Source organism: Rattus norvegicus, chromosome 20 (assembly GCF_021556685.1).
Source record: "Rattus norvegicus strain SHRSP/BbbUtx chromosome 20, alternate assembly SHRSP_T2T, whole genome shotgun sequence".
In the NCBI taxonomy this organism is placed as follows: Eukaryota; Metazoa; Chordata; class Mammalia; order Rodentia; family Muridae; genus Rattus; species Rattus norvegicus.
The window spans coordinates 1,785,038-1,795,000 of NC_141553.1; the positions used below are offsets into that span (position 1 = coordinate 1,785,038).

At 44.6% G+C, this 9,963-nt stretch overlaps 1 protein-coding gene and 1 pseudogene across 2 annotated transcripts in view; one reads left to right on the forward strand and one right to left on the reverse strand.

The window, feature by feature from the left end:
- Positions 1 to 2,959: 2,959 nt before the first annotated feature.
- Trim40 (tripartite motif-containing 40) overlaps positions 2,960 to 9,963 on the forward strand; it is a 10,280-nt gene continuing 3,276 nt past the window's right edge. Inside the window, exons 1-2 of one of the 2 annotated variants that reach the window (XM_087597895.1) lie at positions 2,960 to 3,103; positions 3,774 to 4,191. In XM_087597895.1, coding sequence (XP_087454021.1) covers positions 3,853 to 4,191 — 339 coding nt within the window. In that variant the 5' untranslated portion in view covers positions 2,960 to 3,103; positions 3,774 to 3,852. 2 annotated transcript variants of the gene reach the window in all.
- On the reverse strand, positions 5,117 to 6,039 carry Ppp1cb-ps1 (protein phosphatase 1, catalytic subunit, beta isoform, pseudogene 1; annotated as a pseudogene).

A 9,963-nucleotide genomic window follows, 5' to 3' on the forward strand; every position in this document is an offset into this window, starting at 1 on the left:
GAGGGAGAAGGAAAGGAAAGGAGAGAGGGGGGAAGAGAGGTAGAGGGGGAGACACACACACACACAGGAGAGAGAGAGAGAGAGAGAGAGAGAGAGAGAGACAGAGAGAGAGACAGAGAGAGAGAGAGAGAGAGAGAGAGAGAGAGAGAGAGAGAGAGAGAGAGAGAGAGAGAGAGAGCGGGGAGTGGCAGCAGCTTTCAACCCTTACAAGAGGTTCTGAAGCCAAGTCCTAACTTGGGAGGCAGCACCACCTACTGTCTGAAGTAGTCATGGCTGAAGGAGTCATGGCTCTATTTTGGGCAGATTTTCGGGTAATTCAGGCTAGAACAATCTAGAAGGTACACTGAACTTGAGCTCATGAGATGATGTCTAAGGATAATTATGTATAAAGTTGATAAGGAGATCAAAACATGAATCAAATGGGGCTAGGGGCTGGGGCGGGGATTCAAAACCCCATTAACTAATAGTTAACTAGTGTGGTTAACTACAAGAAGGAGAGCGAATTCTGAGGCTGGCCCTGTTTTGTTCACTTCACTATACAAGGAAGGAGTGTGATTAAGTCCTTAAGTGAATTAGATCCTCTAGCCACACAGTTTCCCTGTATCGGAAAAGGAACCAGGAAACAGAAATTATTTTGCTTTAGACTTTTATTTTTTATTGAATTTTTTAAAAATATATTTGCATTTCAAATGTTATCCCCTTTCCCCATTTCCCGTCCATAAACCTTGTATCCTACTCCCTTTGCTCCTTCTTCTATGAGGCTGTTCCCCGACCCATCCACTCAACCCTTCCCCCCTCCCCGCCCTGATATTCCCCTATACTGGGCTGGGGGGGAGGGGTTCGAGCCTTGGCAGGACCAAGGGCTTCTCCTCCCATTGGTGCCCACCAAGGCCATCCTCTGCTGCATATGCAGCTGGAGCTATGGGTGTGTCCATGGAAACAGAAATTCTTAAAGAAGAGTGGCTTTGTTAAGTTTGGCCCAAAGAGAAAGAAAAACTCTTTCCTTCTCTTCTATAGCACTCTTACAAATCTATAACAGAAATAAGCAAGGCCAGGGAACACGCATCTGTTAATTTATGTAGATTTATAGGAAGTGAGTCCAGTAGAGCTGTGGGAACCTCCTTTCCAACAGGAGGCTTCATCCTTTATCTCCGCCACTGTGAGGCTCCTAGAAATTCTTTGGGGTCTGTCTTAGTCAGGGTTTCTATTCCTACACAAACATCATGACCAAGAAGCAAGTTGGGGAGGAAAGGGTTTATTCAGCTTACACTCCCATGTTGCTATTTATCACCAAAGGAAGTCAGGACTGGAACTCAAGCAGGCCAGGAAGCAGGAGCTGATGCAGAGGTCATGGAGGGATGTTTCTTACTGGCTTGCTTCCCCTGGCTTGCTCAGTCTGCTTTCTTATAGAACTCAAGGCCACCAGCCCAGGGATGGCACCACCCACAAGGGGCTGGGCCCTCCCCTGCTTGATTACCAATTGAGAAAATGCCTTACAGCTGGATCTCATGGAGGCATTTCCTCAAGGGAGGCTCCTTTCTCTGCGATAACTTCAGCTTGTGTCAAGTTGACTCACAAAACCAGCCAGTACAGGGTCCATTAGTCTGGCAGCCAAAGGGAAGGATACCCTGACTCTCTTTAGATGCCCCCCCCCCCCCACCAGAATCAAAATTCTAACATGGTCAGAGATGCGGAAGAACCAGTGGCCATCAGAGAGAATCCAAGGGGAACCAGTAATGATCCTAAGTGTCAGTCATCACTTCGCATGTAAGCTGATAAAATATCTCGAGGATTCGTTTAGAATTGTCAGTACAAATTCGAAAAAAAATCTGAGCCATAAGGCTGGGGATGTTCCTCAGACGCGGGGTACCTGCCTGGCATACATGAAACCCTGGGTTCAACCCCCAGCACTGGTGACTCATGCCTGTAATCTCAAAACTTGAGAGGCGGAGGCAGGAGGATCAGAAGTCAAAAGTCATCCTTGGTTACATAGAGAGCTCAAGGCCATCCTGGGTTTCATGAGACTCTGTCTCAACGGTGACCATCCCCCTGGCCCCCTCCCCCCCCAAAATGAGAAATGCTGCTTGTTACAACAAGCATGACGATAGTCATGGTTAGGCTAACATAAATCCATTTGGTTTGTATTCTGACAACTTAGACGTTTCTCTCACAGGACTGCAGAGCCTGAAAGAAACTAGGCTAAATTTACAGGGCATAAAACGACGGGGAGATATAACTCTGCCTTTCCCAATGCAGCGCGGGCAGCTGCCTTTGTAAGGAGGGGCAGTGAAACTACCCAGGGCATCAATGAACACCGCCTTTGGGTATGTCAATAAGGGTATTTCCAGATAGACTTAAATAAGGAGGGAAGGCCTGCATTCACATGAGTGGTATTGCTCCGTGAGCTGGGACCTCAAGGGGGACGTGAGAGAAAGCCAGCTGAGCCCCAGCAGGTATCTCTTTCAGCTTCACGATACACCCAGATGTGAACAACCACCCTACGGTCTTCCAGCCACTCCTACCTCCACGCCTTCTCCTCCATGATGGACAGTAGCCTCAAACGTAAGCCCGGATAAACCCTTCCTCCCTTAGCTTACTTCTTGATGAGTGTTTGGTCACAGCCATCAGAAGAGTCATATATACCTAGTGGTATCCCCCAGGCACCATCACTGTTGAAGCTGGGATCGTTAAGGACAACTATGGGAACCGTCCCCAGCGTCACCCAGGTGTCATGGTCGTGTGACTCATCTAGAGTTTGTGGTTCCACATGTTCTCGGGGCTCATTCTACAAGTTGATGCAACTTGCATGGAAGTTCTGTGAGATTTGCATTAAAGGCGCTGAAGACTTTCCTCTTCCCCAGAAGAAAAGATGGCCACACCCTGCAACAAAGTCCATCTTGCTGCTCACTGAGTGCAGCTCATGTGTATCTTTATCTTCCTGATAATTCGGTGTTGAAGCAGGGAGAGTCACTTCACCTTCCCCCTAGTTTTATAGGCATGTGAGTATAGATCATTGGCAAGATTCAAGAAGACCGGCTCACCTGCTGGTCTTCTCCCTAGGTCTGGAGACCAAGAAAATGAAGTTGAGAAGGAGAGATTTGAGGTAGGGGTAGTAAGAGATACTTTGGGGAGGGTGCTCAGGTAAGAAATGGGAGGAGGAGGAAGAGGAAGAGGAGGCACTTCCTTCTTTAGGTCATCCTTGGAAGTTGTTTGAAAAGAAAGGACAAAGAGTAGCCTCATATGCTCTCTCCCTCTCTCCCTCTCTCCCTCTTTCCCTCCCTCCTCCTTCCCTCCCTCTTTCCCTCCCTCCTCCTTCCCTCCCTCTGTCACTTCCTCCCTCCCTCCCCCGCCCCCTCTCCTGTTTTCTTTCTCTTTCAACGTGACATCATTGCTGTCTTGGAAAACTTGATGGTTAATAAAGAGTCACTGACAAGGTTCCACCTCAAGTGGTTGGTGGTACCACACAGTAGCAGTGAACCCTGTAGGGTACCAGCTCAGGAGGAAAGCATAAAGCTCTGGCTGAACTCTCCCTACCAGCCACACAGTAGGGACAGCTTGTCAGTGTGTGTCATTGATAGTTTACTTCTGGCCATGACAATAACGAGGTGGCCTAAAATTTAACTTTGAACTGTAAGAAGATTCCACAGAAAACTCTCAAAACAGAACTGGGGTTTGGATCACCTGTACAAAGAATATAGAATATTCTAGACTCTCTGATACAGCGTGGACAGTGGCTTGAAGTCCAGGCCTGAGTCCGCTCTATCTTGCTCCAGATCCGCTTCCACTGAACCCTCTCACCTGGGACTATCTGGCCTTCAAAAGATCCAGTGGGGAGACTAGTGAGGTGGGACCATGGTCCCTCTTGACAAGGACAACCAGGACATTTGTCCTATCTGCCTGGATCCCCTGAAGGAGGCTGTGAGCACCGACTGCAGACACCTTTTCTGCCGCATGTGCCTGATCCGGCACATGGATAAGGCTTCGGTCTCCGGGGTTCTCAGCTGCCCGGTCTGCAGGAAGCCCTGTTCGGAGACAGTCCTTGGAGACAATTACATCTGCCACACTCACCAGAAGAGGGTGTGCAGGTTCTGTGAGTCTAGCAGACACCTCCTGTGTGAGGAATGCCTCCAGTCCCCCGAACACCGGGCCCATACTGAGCTCTCCATTGAAAATGCCATCAGCCACTACAAGGTAAGACTGTGTCACCGTACTGGGCCCCTTCCTAAGCTCAGATTCTCACAGGGGATTGGGACCTGTAATTGACATCTCCTTTGAGTTTTCTGGGGCTTTGGTCTTTGCTTTTCTGTGTACCTCTATGCTAATATCAGGGTTTCCAGGCCTCTGTGAGTTTATAGGTGATCCTACCACAGTACCACAGTGATGGTGAAGACTCAGGAAATATGGGCCACTGTGTTTACTTAGGCTACACTAGATAATATACTAGTTAATAAGATGCTGCCCTAGACAATAGGATGCTGTACTAGATAATGTACTAGTTAATGAGATGCTGTGCTAGACAATGAGATGCTGTGTTAGATAATGTACTAGTTAATGAGATGTTGTACTAGAAATAAGAACCACTTCTTGACAAAGATTATACGGTTCCCTGGTGGATGGTTCTAGAAGCTAGTCTAGACATGCAATCAAGATTTACTTGTGCTGTTATCTTGCAAAGATTTGAAACCTGAAAACTCGTACAAGATGTCCTATTTCCCCATTTCCTTCCTTCCCTGATAATGACTGCTGTTTCTCGTTTTATTTATTTATTTGTCTAAAAAGTATCCATGCTTTTGGTAGTAAATTTAGACAACACTAAAACTCGTGCCATGGGATAGAAGACTACTGAGGGTAAAGGAGTGTATAACCAAATTGCATCCCCTGAGTTTGATCTCTGGGACTCATGGTAGAAGGTTGGTAATGATTCCCACCACTGTCCACTAACTTCCACACAAGCCCTACAGTGTGTGCCCCTTCCAAATAAATAAATGTAAAAAATTATAATGAATCTCTCCCTCCTGTTTTTACCTATTCACAGTCTTCAGAGGTAACTGGCATTGGGTTTCTTTTGATCTATCCTTCCTCAAAATACCAGTATGTTTTTAAAACACACACACACTAGTTACCCAGATGAGAGCATGAAGATCCGTCTGCGTGATGTGGTTTTAGTGTTGCTTGGTTGTTTCATTATTTTGGGCTTGTTTTGTTTTGTTTGTTTTTGCTAGAATAATGGCATCTACTTTTCCTGTTCTTCCCTAACCATTTTAAAAAGTGAAAATGGGAAGAGCGTTAAAGACGTTCACCAACTATTACTTGCCTTCACTCATCTACTTAAGTAACTGTTGGATCTTACTAAGAAAACTGATGCCTCATAATAAAAAGGAACTTTAGAGGCTGACAGGTTTTAAAAATATACAAACTACTTGATCCAGTGATTTTAATCAAACAGTTTGACTGGGCAAACTTTGCAGCTGACAATGATGATTTCGCTTTTTACAAATTGCCACTGATTTGGATTTGTGCACTCTGACCTTTAATTTATTGATGCTCTATTGTGCAGTAGATTTCATTTAAGATAAGGCTCATGAAAACTAGTTGGTGATGTGATTATGTGGTACCTTGGCTTTAGGTTTTAATTCAAACGAGACCCCTTTTGGCATGCTTAACTTTCTGGTATTACCCTCTCCTGCATTGGTTTTGGTTTTTTGTTTGTTTGTTTGTTTTTTGTTGTTGTTTGTTTTTTTTGTTTGTTTTTAGATCCACAGAACATGAGAATCCTTTGTGAGGAGCCTTGAAAAGCTGGCTCTTCTTTCCCTCTCTCTGTGAAGGATGTGTTTAAATGAACGCTGGTCAGTGGGACATTGTCACCTCTGAGCATTGGGTGCTACATTGGCTAATAATTGCCATGTGAATGTTGTTTTTGACTGTAAGGCTATGTCACTAAGGATTTTTACTCTGAGCTTTCATAATCAAAGCTCATAATGTGTATAGATATGATTTGTAGTGAAGTATAGTAGCAATAATTTCTGCACATTAAAAAAATAAAGTGGATTTGTTATGTTACATTGACATAATAACGCCATCAAGAGTCATGGAGGGTCCAACTTTTCTGAATTTAAACAGGGCATCAATGTATTTCACTCTCTTGTTTCTTACAGTGGATATCTGACAGTAGTAACAGGGAGAGAATTGTGCTCCCTCGCATTCTTAGAAGCCCTCTGACTTCCTCTAACTGGCAGGGTCATCCATAGTTTTACATATTAGAGGTTGTGTGTTACAAACATTTTTCTACAGTTCCAAGGCTATTTGGAGCCGGCAGACCAAGATTAAGCTTGTAACCTATTGGCACTTCTGGGGCATTTGGTATTTCAATTAGGGGAACTGATAAGTCTGTTGACCATGTCTTCCCCGTGAACGCTTTTTAAATCCAACGTTGTTGGCCTAGAGTATCAGGGTAGGACATCTGAGGGTCTTATTCACTTTCTTCTTCAGAAAACACCGCTTGAGAGACAGCTTGGGGAACCGCCTTTCATTATGTGTGCTAGAGGAGAAACAGAAATTCATCTGTGCTTCTAAATGTTCGTTAAGAATATGCTGTTTAGAAATATTTTGTTATGATTTTCATTGAAGTTTTCTTTTTGTTGTTTAATAGTTATATGTTCTTGTTACAATTTTCAATTTTTAAATACTTTTAAATATTTATATTAATTCATTTAACCCTGTTCTGTTGTTAATTGCATTCCTTAAGAATAAAAATTGATTTTTTTTAATCTGTTGAAAAACACACACACACACACACACACTGAGAGAGAGAGACAGGCAGGCAGACAGACAGACGGAGAGACAGAGAAACACACACTAGGGATGTAGCTCAGAGGTAGAGTTGCCTGCTTGACAAAAATGAAGCCATGGGTTCGATCCTCAGTACTTCAAAAAAATAAAAATAAAAACAATGAATTATGGTGTGTCTATATGCTGTGTTGGTCAGGATGTGTCGTGGCATGCACATGGAGGCCAGAGGACAGCTTTATGTGGGCTGTAAAGACCGGGCTCAGATTGTGAGACTTGGTGGCAAGTGCCTCTACCCACTGAGCCATCTTTCTGCTCCTGCCACCTTTTCCCATGTCTTGTTTTTACCATCTAAAAATGTGTTTTGGACATTTCCCCATTTCCCCCCCATCAATGCATCCAGATCTCTTGGACACCTTTCAGCAACTGCCTTTTGCCTGGCCCCATGAGTAGAGCAAAAGTTAGAAAACCGGATTACTCACAGGCTATTGTTTTTAGGTTACACAGAATGTCATGATGAATATATTTTAGCGCGTGTTTTGGAGAAGTTAAAATATCCAAGATAATTCTGGTGAAAGTATAAGCTAGAAATGTAACTTTACCTTTTCCAAATTATAGCAAATTGTCCCACCACCATTTGTCGAATCCTCCATGTAGATCTTGTCCTATCCTATTATTCCTTGTATCCTGCCTGCGTGCCAACCCTCCTCTTCCTCCTTCTCATCTCCTCTTTTTCCTTCTTTTTTCCATTCTTCTTCCCTTCCTCTTCCTTCTCCTCTTCCTCCCATAGTACTAAGTATAAAAATTAAACCTGGGGTCTTGTACATGCAGGCAAGGTAAGCATGCTATGCTAAATACACAGTCTTCTCTTTTCCTTTTTATTTTGAGACAGAACCTTACTTTTTATCCCTGTGCTATAGCCTCCAGAGTAGCAAGACTGCAGGCATTTGCCACCAGATCCACCATGTTAAGCTGCTGTATATTTGTAATATGGCCAGGTTCTTTTTTTTTACTTTGTGTAATTCAGTTTATTTTTACTACATGGTGCCTGCTATATGTGCACAAGTGTTTTGCCTGCATGTGCGTCACATGCATGCCTGGTATATGAGGAGGCCAGAAGCCATCAGGTCCCCTGGAACTCGAGTTACAAGCGGTTGTGGGCTGCCATCTGGGTTCCAGGTCCCCTGCAGGAGCAGCAAGGGCTCTAACCACAGAGCCATCGCTCCAGCCCCATTGTCTGTTTGTGTTCCTCCAGACAGGACCTTACTCTGTAGTCTCAGTTCTTCTGTAACTGATGGCAATCCTCCTGCCTTAGCCTGCTGGGTGCTGGAATTACAGATATTTGTTACCACACTTAGCTTTTCTTTTTTCGCCATTTTGCCCAGCCCAAAACTTCTTGCTAGGTTCCATCATTTTCTTTCCAAACCTTAGTTCTTTCTTTCTTCTCCCATTCTTTTCACAACTAATCATAAAACTCAGTTCTAGGGTTTGAACTCAAGGCCTCACATGCTATACCTCCTTCTCAGCATTGGTCTACTTTTCTTGTCAGTTACCCAGAAGATTAATGAGTCAAAGGCATACCTTGTATACCTGCTAATCTGCTAGAGAAACCTGTGTCATCTGGGGATGTCAAAATGGAATGGTTCTGATATTTCCTTATGATGTCATATCCTTAAGATGAGTTCTAGTCATCCAATGTCTCCCGTAGAGTGGCCTCACCCATTCCCCCATCCTGCTGTCTGCACACTGTGGTTGCATCCCCAGCCCCAGGATCCCAGTCTCTAACTCCCCTCTGCTTCAGAAGTTCTGAGCAAGCGTCTATCATCATCTAGCTTCTATCTAACTTCTGTTGTCAGCCAGATCTGCATACTAATGCCCGAGACTGAGAATGACCGTTGCCAAGCAGATACACAACCTGAAGCTTCAGGGACATCATCATGGTGGAAGCCAAAACTGATCTCTCCCTGTCTGCCCTGTACATACTTCCCCATCAGGTCTTTCTATCCAAGAGTGAAGGCTGAATACTCTTTTATCTTCTTTTCCCTTTTTTTTTCCTTGTGGAGCTGTGGTTTGAGCCCAGGGCCCCACACATGCCAGGTAAATGTTCTAGCACTGAACTCCTTCCTCAGCCCTGAAGGGTAAACTTCCAAAATCTTTCAGATAGTTGGCTTTTAAAGAACGCTGTCACCTTTTGTGGAACAATAGACGAGGGAGTCTAAATCAAAATTGAATGTACAAGATGATTCAGAAAGGTAGAAGAGTCATGTTCTACTGTGACTATGAAGTCTATAGTAGGGGAGCAGGGCTTCCCATGAGTCAGGTGTGCAAGGTCAGGGCTCCTCCATTGTTGAATGATTAACTCAAGTCTGTGCTGTCTGTAAGGTGTCATGCCAGGCATTGGGAGGAAGGGCAAAGGTGATTCATGACTTCAAGTCCACGTGTCAGTAGTAACAGGAAGTGTAGAAAAATGAATACGGATACTTGATCTTATAAGGTAGACAGTGAGCGTCTGCTGGGCGTACGTAAACAAAACCAACCGCACTTATCAGAAAGGCGGACGAGAAACCGAAAGAACTGCAAATGTTTATGATCTTAGAAGGAGAATAATCGGTCCTTCCTAGAGTGACCAACCAAGGCCTGGCGAGAAGTGACTCGGAGGCTGAGACCAGACAATGAACTGCACCAGGACGAAGACAGGGTGTGGGGAGCAGATGCAGAATCCAAGTTCAGGGAGAATTTATAGTTAGGGTTTGTTTAAAATTTCTTTAATTACTTTCTCACGTTCGCGTCCAAAGTAATGGTTTGGAGCCAGGTGTGGTTGTGAAAACCTTTAGCCTCAGCAGTTAGAGGCAGAGTCAGGCTGATATTTGAATCCCAAACCAATTTGAGCTACATTGTGAAACCCTGTCTCTGCAACAACAACAGACAGACAGACAGACAGACAGACAGACAGACAGACATGCACAAGCACAGAGAGAGAGAGAGAGAGAGAGAGAGAGAGGAGGAGGAGGAAGAGGAGGAGGAGGAGGAGGAAGAGGAGGAAGAGGAGGAGGAGGAGGAGGAAGAGGAGGAAGAGGAGGAGGAGGAGGAGGAGGAGGAGGAAAGGGATGTGTGTATATCTGCAGGAGTTAGAGGTTAAGCAGTTAAGAGGGAGTATTGCTTTTCCAGAAGACCTAA